Here is a 19,444-nt window from a genome sequence, read left to right as displayed (position 1 = left end):
GACTTTTGCTTATCCTGACTCCAGCTGATTCTAAGATATCCAGGGTGCTAATTCGGTCTACACACACACACACACACACACACACACACACACAAAAATGTGCCTGTGAGATTTTTTTTGTGGTATTTTTTTATCTAATTTTTTACCTATTACCTATTAAGCTAGGGGTACATGTCAATTTTACTGTTTTTACTATGTAAACTAACCTGTCACTTAGATGTTTAAAAAGGGTGATAAAAGCATTAAATTTAATCTTATTTATAGTTAAATTCAGTAGAGGAAAAGAAAACATTAAAATCGGCAATTTGACTTAACTGACTTATTTTATATTTTTTAAAACTGAAATAATCATTTAACCCAATCAAAACTATGCATAAATATTTTGTAATCAAAGTGTTCTGAAAACTTATTAAAAGCTTAAAATCTCAATAGTTAATTACATAAATTTGATGTTGCTTTTTAAATAAAATTTATATCCCACCTAATTCCAAAAGGAGAAGGAGCTTATAAATTAAAATACAAATAAGCATATGATAGGGGATTAAAAAATGTTTCCACCTACAGGAAACTATTAGACATATGATATAAATCAATTATTACAATGAAACAGTGAATCTGGCTCTACTTGTATGTTATTTTGCTATGTTTAATTTGTCATAGACTCAGAGTTCCTTTATGGCATTGTCACTGTAATGTTCATTTTTCACCAACTCAAAAGAGGGGATTGATAGAGTCTAATTAGTCAAGTAAGCATTTATGGACCTATCATCACATGGATCATGAATCAATTAGATTCTCCTATGATTGAATCAATTCCATCATTAAAAATAATGTTATTTTTAACATAACAATTAAACTAGAAACAAACTAGAAACTGAGATAAAGTCTTTCCTCACCCTGACACCAAAGTCAACATGTCAATTCAACAGATAATTTATTTTAATTCTTCAGGCAAAGATGCACAGCCTTCATTTTCAAACACTTAAAATGTTCCTTAATTGAAAAAATTTTAACTAAGATTTTTAAAATGTATCTCAGAGAAAACAAATGGTAAGTATCTATCTTCAACATATGGAATTAGCTAAGTGTCCTATCTGTATTCAAACAAAAAAAGAAATAAAAGTTTTTTCCAGAGGATAAATTATGATATTAGCATTTCTCTTTATAATCTAGCATGGAAGGTTCCATTGTGCGTTTGCCTGAAATCGTTGCCTTAAAGAAGAAATACAAAGCTTACCTCTACTTGGATGAAGCTCATAGTATTGGAAGTTTAGGCTCAAGAGGCCAGGGGGTTGTGGATTACTTTGGAATGGATCCTAATGATGTTGATGTGTTCATGGGAACATTCACCAAAAGCTTTGGAGCAGCTGGAGGATACATAGCTGGAAGAAAGGTAAAAAATGTACCTGAGTAAAGCATATGCATCCTGAAAATAAACTCTTGGTAAAAGCCTAATTCCATCAATGTGAATTTAATAGGACAAGATTTCCCAGCCATAAAAGAAATCAAACTGCCACATATAATATGGAACATCTCACTGCTTACATTCATATTCAAATATGTTGTTGTTCTTGTTGTTGATCAGTCTTTCAGTCATGTCTAACTCTTCATGACTTCATGATTTATAGCACATCAGGTCTTTTTATAATCCATTATATCCTGAAGATGTTCAAGCTCATATTCATTGCTTCCATGACATTATCTTTTCATTTCATTTTCTCCCATTCTCCTCTCCTTTTGTTTTCTATATTTCCCAGCATCAGAGGTATCTTCCAATGAGCCCTGTCTTTTCATTATATAGCCAAAATATTCAAATTTCATCCACAGTATTTGTCCTTCCAATGAATATTCCGACAGTTTCTTTAAATATTGGCCGATCTGATCACCTTGATGTTCATGTGATAGGGGCTGTTTGTTATTATATGGGCAGAGCTTTGCAATATACATGGTACATAAGTACCTAATAACAATTAGTTGATTGATTGTACGATAGTTTGCAGACTCTCTTCACTTCATTTTTTAAAATTTCTCATTCTCTAATTTTGTAATATCACTAAAAGTGACTCGGCAATCAAATTCATTAGTTCTCTAAGTACCCAAGTATATAATTTAAGGCTACCCTAATCTTGAATTCTTCTATGACAACTAGTTGTACTTTTATTATTTATTAACTTATCTTGGCTATCATCTCCCTTTGGACATTTTCCCCTGTCACCTCTGTAGCAAAGGCCATTACATTTGGCAGAGAAAACAAAAATCTCACCCAAAAAAGGAAGAGCTTTTTGCCTTCTGTTCTCATGAGTTATTGCAACATCTATACCCAAGAAAAGAATCCTATCTCTTCTTTAGTACTTATATTTCCCTTGATGCCCACTTTGTTGTACTAAGTGAGACTGGATTTATTCCATGCTTTAACATTCCTGATCCATTTTTTTTTAACAGAAGCATGTCATGCTCTTATAGTTATCTTGTTAGTTGCTCTTATTATCAGCAAATATATATGTAGTTATAAAATGTTTGTTTTCAGCACTCTACAATCTGGAACTGGCATTATTCTGAGATCTCTGGAGCTGCTGCCCTAGAAATCTCCTCCAGTGTCTCCTCCCCCTAGTGCCTGCCATCTCCTCTCCTTCATATAGTTTCCACATTGTACAGAATGTATGGACTAATTTTTCAGGGTATAGAAAGAGGAGGAGGAAGACTTGCTACCAAGGAAAAGCCACTGAGAGGAAGTCAGGATGATAGGGACACTAATATCAACTGAAGTTCAGAAACTCCTACACCAACTGAATGTTCTGCTGAAAGGAGTTCAGATGTCAGCTAAAGATCTGTTATTTGAAACTAGTTGAATCTGTTTATCATAATGATCTTTGGATGACTGCAAGACTAGGGACTCCGAAGTGAAAGATCTTAATCTAAAGCAGTTCTTTGGTTCTGACACAGAGAATTCTCTAGCTGTGAATATACTGGTAAGATTTCTATCCAAAATGAAGGTACAACATTTTTTTAAATAACTTTTTATTGACAGAACCCATGCCAGGGAATTTTTACAACTTTCCCTTGACTCACTTCTTTCGATTTTCCTCCCTCCCTCCACCCTTCCCCAAGATGGCAAAAGGTTCTATACATGTTTAAAAGCTTACAATAATCTTTGGATACAAGATAATGTGCAGAACCAACAGTTTTCTTATTGCTCAGGGAGAATTGGATTTAGAAGGTTAAATAACCGGAAGAAAAAAATGCAAGCAGTTTACAATCATTTCCTAGTTCTTTCTTTGGGTGTAGCTGCTTCTGTCCATCCTTGATCAATTGAAACTAAGTTAGATCTTGTCTTTGTTGAAGAAATCCACTTCCATCAGAATACATCTTCATACAGTATCATTATTGAGGTCTATAATGATTTCCTGGTTCTGCTCATTTGCTCAGCATCAGTTCATGTAAGTCTCACCAATCCTCTCTGTATTGCCTTCTGGTCATTTTTATAGAACAATAATTTCCATAACATTCATATACCCAAAATTTACTAACCTTCTCCAATTGGTGGGCATCCATTCATTTTCCAGCTTCCCACACAAACAGGGCTGCTACAAACATTTTGGCACATACAGGTCCCTTTCCTTTTTAGTAACTCTTTGGGGTAAAGCCAAAGAATCCTGTGGATCAAAGGGTATCACAGTTTGATAACTTTTAGGCATAGTTCAAATTTTCCAGAATGCTGGTGTTTCACACCCAACAATTATCGGTTCCCTTTTTCCCGATCCCCTCCAAATTCTGCATTATCTTTCCCTATTCTGGCCAATCGCAGGTAATATGGTATCCCAGAGTTGTCTTAATTTGATTTTGGATCAATAGTGATTTGGAACCTCTTTCTATGAGTATAAAGTTTAATTTCATCATCGAAAATTGTCTATTCATATCCTTTGACCATTTATCAGTTTGGAGAACTTGATTTCTTATAAATTAAGGCAATTCTCATATATTTAAATATCCTTTATAAACCTTTCACTGTAAAATGTTTTCCCAGTTTATTGTTTCCTTCTAATCTTGCCTGCATTAGTTTTGTTTTCAAAAACTTTCAATTTAATAAAATCAAAAATTTTCAATTTGTAGTCAATAGTGATCTCTAATGCCTTTGTTCATAAATTCTTTCCTTTCCAAGATCAAATAAACATCCTATGCTCTTCAATTTATTTATGATCTCATTCTTTTCCTAGATCTGCCATTTTACCTTATCTTGGTGTCCGTTTAAGGGTTTGGAATTTCCTGTTTCTGCCATACTAATTTACAATTTTCCCAGAATTTTTGTCAAAAAGATTTCTTATCCCAAAATGGGGTCTTGGGTTTTCGACATAGATAATTAAAATTATTGTTTTTTTCCTTTAACCTAACCTATTCCATTGATCAAACTGTCTATTTCTTAGAATCAGATAGTTTTTAAAACCCTGCCTTATAATATAAAATTTTAGATCTTAAGTTACCACCTTCATTTTGATTTTTTTTCATTAATTCCTTAAATTCTTGACCTTTTGTTTTTCCATATAACTTTGTTGTTTTTTTCTATGTCAAAAATGGTTTTGGGAAGTCTGATTGGTATGCGCTAAATAAATGATTAGTTTAGGGTATTTCATCTTTTTAATTTGCTCCCCAATCAAAGCATTTAATATTTTCCAGTTGGTTAGATCAGACTTAATTTGTGTGGAAGTGTTTTTGTAGTTTTTAAAAGTTTCTGATTTTCCCTTGGCGATAGATTCCTAAATTTTTATATTATTTGTTATTTAAATAAGTTTCTTTGTAACTTAGTTATTTTTTGTTATGATATATAAGAACCTGATGACTTATGTGGGTTTATTTTATCCAGAACCTTTCAAAATTGTGGATTATTTTAATAACTTTTGTAGTTCTGGGGGCTCTAAATTACCATCATATCATCAGCAAAGGGATAATTTGGTTTCCTCATTGTTATTTTTATTCCTTTAAAATCTTTCTCACTCTTATTCCAAACTAGCATTTCTAATACAATTTAAAAGTAATGGTGAAATTTGGGCAACCTTGTTTCCCCCATCTTATTGGAATGGTTGCGTTTGTCCCCATTACATAGTCTTCTCTGGTTTTAAATGATCCCAACTGATTATTTTAAGGAAAGTCCATTTATTCCTATACTCCAATTGTTTTTTAATAGGAATGGATGTTGGATTTTTATCAAATGCTTTTTCTGCATCTATTGAGATGATCATAAGGGTTTTTTTTAATTTGGTTATTAATTGGAATTATGCTATAGTTTTCCTAATATTAAAGCCCCTACCTGGTTTAAATTCTACTTGATCATGGTAATTATTGGGGATGATTTTCTGAATCTTTTTTATTTTATTTAAGTTTTAAATCAATATTCATGGGGAGATTGGTTATAATTTTCTTTTGTTTTTCCCCCGGTTTGGTATCAATTCCATGTCTGTGTATGGAATTTGGTGGGACCCCATTCCTACTTTTTTCAAAAATGTTTATAAAATTGGGATAATTGTTCTTTGAATGTTTGGTTAGAATTCCATGTAAATCCATCTGGTCCTGGGGACTTTTTTAGGGGTTGATTAATAGCTTTTCTTTTCATTTTTGAAATGGGACTATTTAAAAATTTATTCCTCCTCTGATAATCTGGGAAGCCATATTTTGGATGTATCCATTTCGTTTAGGTTTCAAATTTATTGGGTTAAAGTTGGAAATTTTATTTCTTTAATTTCCTTTATTTGGTAGAAAGTTCTCCTTTTCATTTTTTAAGACTATAATTTGATTTTCCCTCTCTCCTTTTTCAAATAGATTTCCAAAGGTTTATCAATTTTATGGTTTTGTTTCATAAAAAACTCTTAGTTTATTTATTAGTTCAATAGTTTTTTTTAGTTTCAATATTAAATTTCTCCTTTTAATTTTGATTTCAAGTTTAGTAATTGATTATTTTAATTTTGGTCTTTTTCTAGCTTTTAAGTTTAAAAATTCATTGACCTTCCTTTTCTATTTTGTTCAAGTGCCTCAGGCAAAAGTTTCCCTTATTACCCTTTTGCATCCAAAATTTTGGAGATGTTCCCATTTATTTTTGGGGAAAAAATTGTTCTATAAGTGTTTCAAATCATTTCTTTAAAGGGATTATTTAGTTTCAATTGCTTTTTATTTATTTACCCTAACTTTTTGTTGGAGAGATTTTATTACATTGTGATCTGAAAAGAAAGCATTTTTTTCTGCCTTCCTGCATTTAATTTTGGATCTTTATTCCTTAATGGTCAATTTTTGTAGGTTCCATGAGCTGCTGGAAGAAAGTTTTCCTTTCATCCTTCAGTTTTCCAAGGATCTATCATACCCTGTCTTTCTAATATTCTTTTCCCTTTAATTTCTTTCTTATTTGTTTTGTGATTTGTTTATCTAAATCTAGGTCAGTAGGTCTCCGTATTATAGTTTTGTGTCATTTTTTCTTTCTTTCCTTTCTTCTCCTTTAGGAAGTTAGGTTTAACGCTTTTGATATTTTTAATACTGATTTGCTTCATTGCCTATAGTACCTTTTAACAAGGATATGTTTTCCTTTTATTTTTAATTAGATCAATTTTGCTTTTACTTGATCTGGATAAGGATGCTACCCTTTTTTTTGATTTCACCAAGCATAATAGATTCTGCCCAGCCTTTACCCTTACTCCGTATGTTATCTCCCTGTTTTAAATTGTTTCCTGTAAACAGCATATTGAGGTTCTGATTTTGATCCAGTCTTGCATCTGCCTCCTCTTTTGGGGGAGTTCATCCCATTCACATTTAGGTTAAGTTATAATTTGTATTTCCTGCCATCCTAATTCCCCAGATTTGCTTTTCTTTTCTTGCCCTCCTTCCCCCTTCCAGTATTAAACAGGTCCCTTCACCCAGCCCCCTTTGTATCCTCCTCCTCCTTTGAATCCTTCCCTTTCTTGTATTCCTTTTCCTTTTTCCTTTTCCTTTCTCCCTTTTTAAGGGGTGAGAGGATTCTTGTAAAACAAATTGTCAATTATTTCCTCTTTGAGCCAACTCGATGGGGAGTAAGATTCCTGTTCCTCCCCCCTCTAAGTTCCCTCAGAATGTGGTTTTCCTTTGCCTCATCCCGGGATATTTCCCCTTTTTATCTCCCCCCCCACACTACTCCTTTCCATTTTACCCTTTTTATGCTATTAGTAAAACAAATTTACATGTGTTTTTTAATATCCACAACAAAATACAGTTCTCAAGGTTCCTTTTACCGGGTTTTCTTTAGAAAAATGGAATTCTTGTTTCATTAAACCTTTCTTCCATGGAAAAAATGTCAAACAGCTGGGTAGTTTATTCTTGGCTGCATTCCAAGTTCTTTTGCCTTTGGAATATCAAATTCAGGCCCGGTCCTTTAATGTTGAGGCAGCAGATCTTGTGTGACCCTTATTTGGCACCTTGATATTTGAACTGTTTTTCCTGGATGCTTTAAATTTTCTTTAATCTAAAATTCTGAAGGTTTACAATATTCCTCAAGTCTTTTTTTGGGTCTTTTTCAGAAGGTGTTGGTGGATTCTTTCCACCTATTTTACCCGGTTCTATTACTTCTGGGCAGTTCTCTTTAATAATTTCCTGTAAAATAGTATCTAGGCTCTTTTTCATCATAATTTTGGGTAGTCCATGATCCTTAGGTTTTCTCTCCTTGATCTATTTTCCAGGTCCGGTTTTTCAAATAAAATTTGACTTTTTTTTCCATCTTTCATTTTTTTTTGGTTTTGCTTGACTGATTCTTCCTGTCTCAAAGTTAGTCATTTCTTTTGTTCAGTTCTGATTTTTTAGGTGTTATTTTTTCATTGCTTTTTTTACTTCTTTTTGTATATGTCCATTGAGTTTTTAAATAGTCTTTGCTCTATGGAATTATTTTCCATTTCACTAATTTTTTTTAGTGAGTTATTTTCTTTCTCAATTCCCAAATTCGTTTCCCTGCACTTCGGGAGTTTTACCTTTTCTAGTTTACATTTCAGGGGTTTTTTCTTTTCCACTTTGTCAAATTTTTTCTTTTAGTGATTATGTCTTTCTGTACTGTCTTGATACTTCTCTTTCCCCATTTTCTTCTAGTCTCTTTTTGGTTTTTAATAGTCTCTTCTAAGAGCCTTTTTATTGGGGACCCAAAAATTTAAATTGTCTGCTATTAGTTCTTCAGGGTTGAAAAAGCTGTTCTCTTTCTGAGTAAAACTATCAATTGTCCTTTTGATTTTTTACTCATTTTGTGAAAGCCTTTAGGGTCTGCCTTGGACCAAGGGTTCAGCCCTCTGCAGAGCTGTGGAAGTGTTGGGGGGTGGCTGCCTCTGCTGGCGCAAAAAGCAGCAAGGTACTGGAGTGCTCTGGGGAAAGGTTCCCCACCTGGAAGCAATTCAGGCCTGCAGGGCAGAGCTGAAAATCCGCAAAGAACCCCTGCTGTATGAGATATGACTACCCCTGGGGTGGGACGCAGCAGTAGGTTTCACTATAACCAAATGCCGCACTGGGGCTGTGGATTTTAGCAGTTGAGCAGTGAATGGATTTTCATGGACCAGAAGTGTCTCTGCTCCGGGAAGCACAGTCCTGTTGGGGAAGTTCTATTGCCCCAGGCCGAGCCCCCCACTGTGCTGATTAGAGGCTGCCCAGGCTGTGCCCCCCTGCCGTGTGGGTTTGTAACTGCCCCCGCAAAAGCCCCGAACTGCAGGATGTAGCTGCAGGGCTGTGTTTCAGTCTCCTGAGTCACTTCCGGGTTTGAGTAGCTATAGGCAGTGTTAGGCTCTGTCGGTTTTTTAGAGTACCCTCTGCTTTAGGCTTTAATTTCTCTGCCAGTTTACTGCTTTGTAATCAAGGCAGAGCAGTTGGCCTATAGCAGAGTGGTACCTATAACTTCTGTAGCCACAGAGATCACCCCCGCCCCTGGTCTGCTCAGGACACTAGCCTCTCCCTGCCTGTGCTGGTCTGTTCCTGGCCCCTCAGGACAAACCTTTCCTGGCGATCTTCCACATTGACTTCAGCTGGTAAGTTATATGCTTCTTATCTTCATGAATTTAAGCAGTAAAGAGCTATTTCTGAGGCTGGATAAAATAGTTGGTTATGAGGGGAATGAAAGGAGCTTAGAAAGTCTCATGTGCCTTCTCCGCCATCTTGGCTCCGCCTCCCCTGATCCAAGGTACAACTTTCTTAGATCTTGGATATGTGAAATTGAGTTGCTTCTATATGACTGTAAAAGTGACATAAGAAGAAAGAAATGCCCATTAGCCACTGTTTTGATCTGAGTAAACCAAGACCAATTTAGTTTCTGACTTTAGGAGCCAAAATAGTAGAGTAAGCAGTAAATAGCAATAACTGTCCTGTATTCACCTCCAAACAACCATAAGACAGCATCCCAAAACAAATTCTAGAATACCAGAACTAGCAAAAGGATAAAGTGAAACAATTTTTGAATACAAGAAACTGGAAAGATCAGTAGAAAAGGTCCATCTCACTTAAATAAAAGAATGTGTCCAAAACAGGAAGCATCCCAGCAAACCAGCAACAAGTCACACCTCAATAAACTAGCAATAGCTCCTGAGCTCCAGTGCAATGGAACAGCAAATAGAACACCAGGATTCCCATGGGCCTTGGAATAGCCAGAGAAATGGGCAAACTCCAGTTCTGAGAGCCACCAAATATTTCAACATTGCCCTGGGCAAAGAGGTATCCAGTGGCTAGACTCAACCTGCTTCAGTATGGCCCCAGACAAACAGACAACCATCAACATATGTGCTTTTGTGTAGCTCCAAGCAAAAAAAGTAAACACTGACTCTATTGGTGCCTAAGTAAACAGGCAACTTCCAGCACTGAGACTTTGCCACATGATTGAGTATACCCCTGGGAAAATAGGCAATCTCCAGATGCCAGATAATCATGTGCTTTAATATAGTCCCAGGGAAATAAACACCCCATTAGCCTCAGAACATTCCAAACACAACTACTAGAACCCCAGCTTAGTACCCAGTAAACTGCCAAACCCCTACAACCTCTACCAGCAACAACTACCCACCACAACAATCCCCTAGCTCAGCACTAGATAAGAGAGTGTCCAATGAGCCTCAAGGTAACATCAATACAATACCAGGTCTGACAACCAGCCAGCACTGACAACCTCTAGAACAAGAAGTCTAAGTCAATGCCCCTGCTACCCCAAGAACAGAGCTCAAATTTAAAAGGAAAAAGTCCAATAGAGATTAACAAACAACTTCTATAAAAATAATTTGACAATAGGAAGTTATTATGTTGACAGGAAAAATCAAAATATAATCTCAGAAAAAGAATACAATGTCAAAACAATTATGCACAAAATTTCAAAGAAAAATGGGACGTGGTCTCAAGCCTAGGAAAAAACTCAGAGAAGAACTCCAAAAGGAACGTTAAAATCATATAAGAGAGGTAGGAAACAATTAGGAAAATAAATGAGAATGATGCAAGAGAATCATGAAAAAAAGAAGCAATAACTTGGAAAAAAGAAAACAACTGTTCAAAAAGTAGAATTGGTCATATAGCAAATGAGATACAAAAATCCACAGAAGAAACAACTCCATAAAGAACACAATTGGACAGAGGATTCTGGGAAGATGGCAGATGGTTGGTAAATTTCAAGCCCTCCTGATTAGCCCCACAAATAGAACAAATTTGTGCCTCAGGGCAAACTAGTGAAAAATCAAGAAAAATTGGGGCCTCCCCCAACAGAGGACCTCCTGATACAACCCAGTAAGACCTGAAGAAAGACCCCCAACTGGTATTAACTTGTCTGAGGTGCAAACACCTCCTGGCTAGCTCTGCAGAAACATCAAGTGGGGCCCCCTCTGGCTAGCTGGTTGTGGCTGGACCTTCAGCAGAAACCACAGAAACTTTTATCTTCTAGACTGTTTGTTAAGGTGGAGGTTGAGTTCAGGAAGACAGAATGAACAGAATGTGCTGCTGAGATGCCATGCTGAGTGAGAAGGAACCAACACCTGTTAAGGGCAGAAGTAGTGGAGAAGGAGTACTGCTGTCTGTAGGCACTTGCAGGAGAGTGGAGCTCTTAGTTTAGGGTTCCTGGCCAGAGTGGAGAACTGAAGGGAAATTTGCAGCACCATTACCCTACTCCCACAATTAGAAGTACTTACACTAATACCTCTTATTTTAAAAAATGCACCAGAAAGAAAGAATCCTACCATTGAAACATACTATGGGAACAGGGAAGACTAGGATTCATCTTCAGAAGAAGACACTTTAGCAAAAAAAAAAAAAATCCCTCCCAAAGAGTAACATGAAATGGCTCCCTGCCCAGAGAGAATTTACAGATGAACTCAGAAAAGAATTCAAAAATCAAATGAGAGACAGGAAAGAAAAAAAAAAACCATCCAAGAAAAACAATAAGATTATGAAAAAAGTTAACCAATTAGAAAAGGAGGTCCAGAATCTCAAAGATGAAAATAACTCATTGAAAATTAGAATCAGGCAAGGGGAAGCCAATGAAGCTATGAAAGACCAAGAAATAACAAAACATAAAGAATGAGAAAGTAGAGCAGAATATGAAACATCTCATAAGAAAAACAACAGATCTGGTGAACAGATCAAGAAGAGAAAATATAAGAATAATTGGACTGCCAGAAGGTTGTGACCAAAAAGAGAACCTTAACACAATAATGCAAGAAACAATTCTAGAAAATTGTCCTGGAGTGATAGAACATAAGGGGAAGGTAGAAATAGAAAAAATCCACCCATCACCATCTCCAAGAGATCCTGTGTGGAAAACACACAAGAATATTATTGCCAAATTTTAAAAAAAAACAGATCAAAGAGAAAATTTTGCAAGAAACAAGAAAAATCAATTCAAATATGCTGGAGCTACATTAGAATTATGCAAGACTTGTCAACAGCTACCACAAAAGACCATAAGTCTTGGAATCATATCTACAGAAAAGCAAAAGAACTAGGTCTGGATCAAAAATATCATATCCAGCAAAATTATGTATAATTTTGAATGAGGAAAAATGGACATTCAATGAACTTTTAGATTTTCAGGACTTTCTATCAAACAAACCCAAATTTAGCAGAAAATTTTAACATATAAGAACCAAAATCAAAGACCAATTTTAAGGAAGTCAACATAAACAAACTGTTTAAACATGTACAAAATATTTATGTTTTTAAACATAGGAAATATATGCTTTATATTTACATCAACAATAGGGTAACCTCAAAAGAAAGATTAGCAGAGTAAAGGTAAAAATAGTAATCATGTTATACAAATAGGAAGAATAGACACAGAGGCATTAGTGTGGGGAAGAAGGGCTTGTAGTTCTGAAAACCCACTCACATTGGAATTGGGTTCAATAGGCAACCCTACATATATACCATGAAGGGTACAGCACCCTCAAAAATCTGTAAAGAAATAAGTGGGGAGGGATAGGTAGATGAGATTTGAAAGCAAAGGGTGAGGGAAGAAAACAAGAGAGGAATCTCTGGATGGGGAGAGGTTAAGTAATAGTAAGCCAAAATTTAATTGGAGCAGAATTTAATGAAAGAGTCAGCAGGGATAGGAAAGACATATGTGTGTGTGAGTGTATGTATGTATATATCTACATATATATACATAAATATATCTTTTCTTAACAGTAGTTTGCTTGGGAGTGGTGATGGGATGAAAAGGGGGAAAGAATAAAGTAAATAAGGTGCACAGCAGAGAACAAAAGAACAATTTACAATGAAGTAAAGAAAAGATGAACACTCATGAATATAAGTTCTTCTATTAATATATATATATATATATATATATATATATATATATATATACATCCATACTTCCTCAAATTGGTTTTTGTTATTATATATTTTGAATCCTCCCTGATGTTCTGCTGGGCACATGATAGCATTCTTTCTTTCATTTTGTTTTGCATTGCTTTTGGGAGGGTTGTTTGTTTTTTGTTTATTATGTTTCTTCAAATAAAATAAATTTGGAAAGAAAAGGAAAAGAAAAAAAAAACAAAGTTCACATATGTAAAGTAAAAAAAAAAAAGAATACAATTAGTCAAATGGAAAAAAAAAGTACATGAGCTAACTGAGGCAAACAACACTATAAAAGTGAGAATTGGGCAAGTAGAAGTTGATGATTCAATGAAATAAGAATTAATCAAATAAATTCAAAAGAACAAAAAATGGAAGAAAATATTAAATAACTCATTGGGAAAAGAACTGACATAGGAAAAAAATTCAGAAGACACAATATCAGCTTTAATCAATGAATGCCATGATCAATGAAAGCCATAATCAAAAGAAAAATCTGGACATCTTTCAAGAAATTATCAAGGAAAACTGTCTTGATGTCTTGGAACTAAAGGACAAAATATGCATTAAAAGAATTCACCAATAACCTCAGGAAAGCAATCCCAATATAAAAACTCTAAGAACCAGAATAGCCAAGTTTCATAACTATAAAATCAAAGGAAATGGAAGAGTGAGCACTAGGTATCGCTTGAACCTTATTCTCATCAGTATTGGCTCAAAGAGGGAATCATATACAGGAGTTGAATATGGAAATGTATCTTAACCAATAGGGAAGTAAGTGGGGAAGAGATTAAGTAAAAGTGAGGGAGGGGACTGACTTAGAAAGAAGCAAAACACTGAAGAGGTAAAAAGTGAGAGACAGAACAAACATGAAGAAAAACAAGATGGAAGGAACTACACAGTTAAAAATCGTAAGTATGACTATGAATAGAATGAACTTTCCCAAAAAAACAGAAATAGACATCCAAGTGGATGAAAAACCACAATTTTATAATATGTTATTGACAAGAAACACATTTGAAATGGAAAGATACACAAAGTAAAGCCAAGAGGTTGGAGTAGAATTTATTATATAAAGAAAAAGAAAAAGAAAAAATAATTAAAAGAGATAAGGAAAAAAATCTTTCTAAAAGATACTAGAGACAATGAAGCAATATTAATACTAAACACACATGCACCAAGGGGCATAACATCCAGATTCTTATAGAAGACCCCAATTAAGTTACAAGAAGAAATAGAAAGCAAAACTATACAAGTGTCCCCTCCCAAAACTCAATAAATTGAACTAAAAATAAAAAAGAAAGAAACTAAGGAAATAAATAGAATATTAGAGAAATTAGACATAATAGAGAAAAGTGAATGGAAACTAAAAGGAATATATATATGTGTGTGTGTGTGTGTGTGTGTGTGTATAATTATTGTTATTATTCTCAGCATTCCAGGACAACTATACAAAAACTGACTATGCAATAGAGTATTGAAAAGCTCAAAATCAAATGGAGAAAGGCAGAAATTCTTTTCAAATCATAATGAAATATTTCATTAAAGAGAATGACAACAATAAGAAAACATACCAAAATTTATGGAATTCAGCTAAAGTAGTACATAGGGGAAAATTTATTTAAATTCTTACATCAACAACATGGAAAAAGAAAAAAAAATCAACGAATATGGAATGCAACTAAAAATAAAATAAACTAAAAGTTTCCAGTTGAGTACCAAATTGGAAATCCTGAAAATCAAAAGTGAAAATAATAATATTGACAGTTTAAAAAAAACTACTGAATTAGTAAATAAATATAGGAGCTGACTTTATGGGAGGAAAAAACTAATTAAGAGAGATAAGGCATGGGTTAATTTGAGTTTTAAAAAATGAAAGAAGAAAACCAAATATCCAGTATCAAAAATGAAAAAGGTAAAATTGCCACCAATGAAGAAATTCAAGCAATTATTAGGAAGCATTTTGCCCAATAATATGCTAATAAATCCAACAATTTGGGTGAAATTGGTGAATATTCACCAAAAAAACTATCTAAATTAAGAGAGCAAGAAATAGAATGCCTAAATAAACCCATCTTAGAAATAGAAATTGAGAGACAGCTAGGTGACGCAGTGGATAGAGCACCAGCCCTGAAGTCAGGAAGAACTGAGTTCAAATCTGCCCTCAGACACTTAACTCTCTTTAGCTGTGTGAGCCTGGGAAAGTCACTTAACCCCATATATATAGAACATGCCATTAATAACATTGCCCAGGGAAAAAATCCCCATAGTCAAATGGGATCACAAGTGAATTATGCCAAACATTTAAAGAACAGTTAATTCCCATACTCTATGAAATATTTGAAAAAATGGTTAAAGAAGGAGACGTATCAAACTCATTTTATGACACAAATATAGTACTGATATCCAAACCAGGAAGAGCTAAAAGAGAGAAAGAAAATTATACACCAATTTTCCTAATGAATATCAGTGAAAAAAAATTTTTTTTAAATATTAGGAAGGTGATTATGGCAAGGATATCACAAGGATTAGACACTATGACCAAAGGGGATTTATACCAAGAATGCAGAGTTGGTTCACTATTAGAAAAACTATCAACACAATTGGCCATGTCAATAACAAAACAAATAGAAATAATGATTATCTCGATAGATGCTGAAAAAACTTTTGACAAAATATAGCACTCATATCTATTAAAAACAATAGAGAACATAGAAATAAAGGAAGAATTCCTTAAAATGATAAACAGTATCTATCTAAAAACATCACCAAACATTATCTGTAAAAGGAATGAGCTAAAAGCCTTCCCAGTAAGATCAGGGTTGAAGTAAGAATGTCCCTTATCACTACTATTATTCAATATTGAAGAATTGTTAGCTGTAGTAATAAGAGAAGAGAAAGAAATCAAAAAAATTAAAATAGTCAATGAGGAAACAGAACTATCACTCTTTGCAGAGGATTCTTAGAAAATCCTAGAGAATCAACTAAAAAAACTATTGAAATAATTAACATTAGCAAAGTTTCAGGATATAAAATAAGCTCACATAAATCATCAGCATTTCTTTCTCTGATCAAAAAAGTCCAGCAGCAAGAGAGAAAGAGAAATTCAATTTAAAATAATTGGAAACCATATAAACTACTTGAAATTCTATAATCCAAAACAAACCCAGGAAATATAAGAAGACAATTGCAAACCACTTTTCACATAAATAAAGTCAGCTCTAAACAGCTGGGGAAATATCAATTGCTCAGGAGTAGGCTGAGCCAATATAATGAAAATGACAATTCTCTCTCTAAATTATTTATTCAGAGTCACACCAAACTGTCAAAAATTATTTAAAAATAGAAAAAAATAACAAAATTTATCTGGAAAGATAAAAGGTCAAGTATATTAAAGGAATTAATGAAAAAATGCAAAAGAAGATAATCGATACCATATCTCAAACTATGTTATAAAGCAGTAGTCATCAAAACTAATTAAGAGAAAGAAGGATCAGTAGAATAAGTTAGTAGTCAATGATCATAGCCTAGTGTTTGATTAACTCATTGACCTCAGCTTTTGAGATAAGAATTCACTATTTGACAAAAACTGCTGGGAAAACTGGAAAACAAAAGAACACAAACTAAATATAGACCTGCATCTTACACTATATACCAAGATAAGATCAAAATGGATGTATGATTTACACATACCGGATGACACTACAAGCAAATTAGAAGAGCAAGATTTAACCATTTTAGAAAGCAATTTGGAATTATACACACAGGACAACCAAACCGTACATATCTCTTGATCCAGCAATACCACTACTAAATCTGTATCCAAAAAAATCATAAAAAGCAGAAAAGGATCTACACATGCAAAAAAATGTTTGTAGCAGCTTTTTTGTGGTGGCAAGGAATTGGAAATTGAGTGCATGTTCATCAACAGGGAAAAGATGTTTTACATGATAGCACATGTATATCCTGTATGTCAAACTGCCCACCACTTTCAGAAGAAAGGAGGGGAGAAAAGGAGGGAGAAAAAAGTTGTACTCAAAATCTTATAAAAACAAATGCCAAAAATTATCCTGACATGTAATTGAAAGGAAAATACTATTAAAAATAAAATGAGAATAAAAAAGACTCAATTAGAGAAGGTATGTTGGAAAGTCAGATCTACTGTTGCCTTTCAGTTTTTACAATTCTATTTATTATTCACTCATTCATGAAAACTTACCATTTGAAAGAAGAAAGAACCTGAGTTTTGAAATACTGGAAGCTCAGTTTAAGGCATGCCATTGTAAGACTGTTTTTTAAAGTAAAACCTTCTGCATTGGCATTGTGTATAATTGCACTGGAGATTCAAACACAGAAATTTATAGAATTGACAGAAGGAATAGAATGTCTTCAAAAACATTCCAAGATAAATTGCAGAGATTTGACCTTCTGGCAGGAACTTGTAGCAAAGTGCCTAAGTGAATACTCATCAAACAAGTGTTCTAAACCAAATGTTCAGAAGTTGAAGTAGATTTTGTTTGGGTGAACCGCACGTCAGTTGAAGCATAGTTATTACAAAATTGCTCATCTTCCAACAATCCCTGAAACTGGGACTTAATAAGATTCTTATGGTGAAGAGATTCAACTATTTTGAAGGCTGACTTCATATCAGAACTGTGGACTCCAGTATCAGAATGAATTTAAGCTGTGGAGCCTGAAATACAGCAACTTAGGCTAGCATTGGTGTTTTCAGACTAGAGGAAAAAATAGGCTATAGTTGGAAAATGATTTATATGTGCTTCAATTGGAAATGTGGTCAGGACTATCTGATCTTTTTTGCAACTAAAACTTACATAGAATAAGGATGGGAAACTATACCATAAACCAAGTTAATATTGATCCAATCTAGTAGTATCTGGATCACTAATACTGATTATAGGAAGTACTTATGGCAATATGTGATCGACTTTAGTTGATGTTATTTGAATTGTGATATGAGTTCACATAAAAACAGATCAACTTCAGAAAAATGGTATGATGAACTTTAGTATGCTTGGGATTATTAGTCTTTAAGGCAGCATAAACAACCTTTCTAATGCTTTATACAACTAGATAAAGCAATAATTATAAAAATTTGGTTTTGTTTAACATTTTCCATTTAAATGTGATTATAAAATTCTATCAAAATTGTAAACAAATTTTAAATTTAAGTATGATTTTGATCTCATTCCCTTAGGGAAAAAAATTATTTTTTATTGTACAGGAAATTTTCATAGTCTGCCAATCTGAAACCTCAACTGTCCCTTTTAAAACAAGATGCCAATTCTAAAACTCTAGAGCTTTTAAATAAGGAATACTATAGAGTATATATAGAGAGAGTTTTGTATTTGAAAGTAATATGTATGGGATATTGTATTGTCATAATGCTTCTGTAATTTAGGGAGGTGTGAGCTCTCTATCTAGATTCAAGTAAGCAGCAATTTAATTGACTAATTATGTGGTAGTTGGAGCACTTTAGACTAGTTGTAAACTAATGAATCTAAATTGACATATGGGGTTGGATAATCAGTGCAATATATAGCTTAACTTCCACAATAGCTATAACTAGTTCAAATTTTCCTTTGACATCATGCTGTGAGGAAGAGAAAAAATTAAAAGAAACCTTCCCTTTAGTGATAAACCAAAGTACCCCAATGTGTCTTTTTGCTTCATTTTACAAAGTATTTTGCAAGTGGATTCTTCATTTATTCCTAAATATCTGAGTGACTGAAGAATTTCCTTTCTAATTCATCACTGTAAATTTAAGTTGGCTGAAGTAGCCTAACAAAGCATAATTATATTCTGACCTTTCAATAAAACTAATTAAAAAACAAAAATACTAAATTTGTTGGGGAATTCCCTGTGCATAAACATTGGTATCTTCAAACAATTCCCATTTTTCCAATTCATCAGAAATGTTTCCCTTTCTGTGATGGTTTTCTTGGAAGCAGCTGGTAAAAATTGCAAACGTTTATTTCTCCTTCCAAACTAGCCTGGTTAGTTGAGGCCTATCTCTCTGCCTGGCTCCAAGAGATCTTGCAGCTTTGTCCTTGGCTCCTGCCTCTGCTTTCTTCAGCCTCCAGCTCAACTCCGTCTCATGGCTTCTCAATCTCCATTCTGTGGCAAGTAGTCTTTTCTTCCAGAGTGTTCTGTCTCAGAGCCCTGTTGATGTTCCGGAGAAATTTCTCTTTCGCTCCAAGAGCTTCCTCCATATATATCATCTCCCAAAGGTTAACTCCTTCTTCTCAAGGCAGGGATTATGGGTTATCTCCCAGAGTGCTCTCTGGTCCTAAGAATTTCAAGGGAGGTGTGAATTCAGACTAAGCCAGCCCTGAATTCTCGTGTGAACTCCATTGAGTACTTAGATACTTGAGCTCTCTAAAGGTGTGAACACAAGCATTGTTCAATCAGTTCCACTTAGTATCTTGTTTCAAGTTCTGGCCCAAAATAACTCTAAGATTAAATTAACTCCAATGTCTTTAACACTTTGTAAAGAAATGTTTTAACACTTTAGTAAAGATTCCAACACCTTTCTGTCTTCAGAATTTCATTCTTGAAGATTTCCAAACCCTCCTATTATAATTTCCCCTGTAGGATTTTAGTCCATGGTATCTTCCCTATACTA

General features: G+C 34.1%; 1 protein-coding gene and 1 pseudogene across 1 annotated transcript in view; both read left to right on the top strand.

Moving 5' to 3' along the window:
• The window catches only part of SPTLC3 (serine palmitoyltransferase long chain base subunit 3), a 188,834-nt gene that overhangs the window by 113,726 nt on the left and 55,664 nt on the right, over positions 1-19,444 (top strand). The window contains exon 8 of the mRNA XM_003758184.3: positions 1,174-1,393. Within this exon, the coding sequence (XP_003758232.1) occupies positions 1,174-1,393 (220 nt within the window). The remainder of the gene's footprint in view (positions 1-1,173; positions 1,394-19,444) is intronic.
• On the top strand, positions 16,705-17,863 carry LOC105749085 (annotated as a pseudogene).

Source organism: Sarcophilus harrisii, chromosome 2, assembly GCF_902635505.1.
Source record: "Sarcophilus harrisii chromosome 2, mSarHar1.11, whole genome shotgun sequence".
Lineage (NCBI taxonomy): Eukaryota > Metazoa > Chordata > Mammalia > Dasyuromorphia > Dasyuridae > Sarcophilus > Sarcophilus harrisii.
Note: the sequence above shows the minus strand (reverse complement) of the source record. Positions and strands in the feature narration are given on the sequence as shown.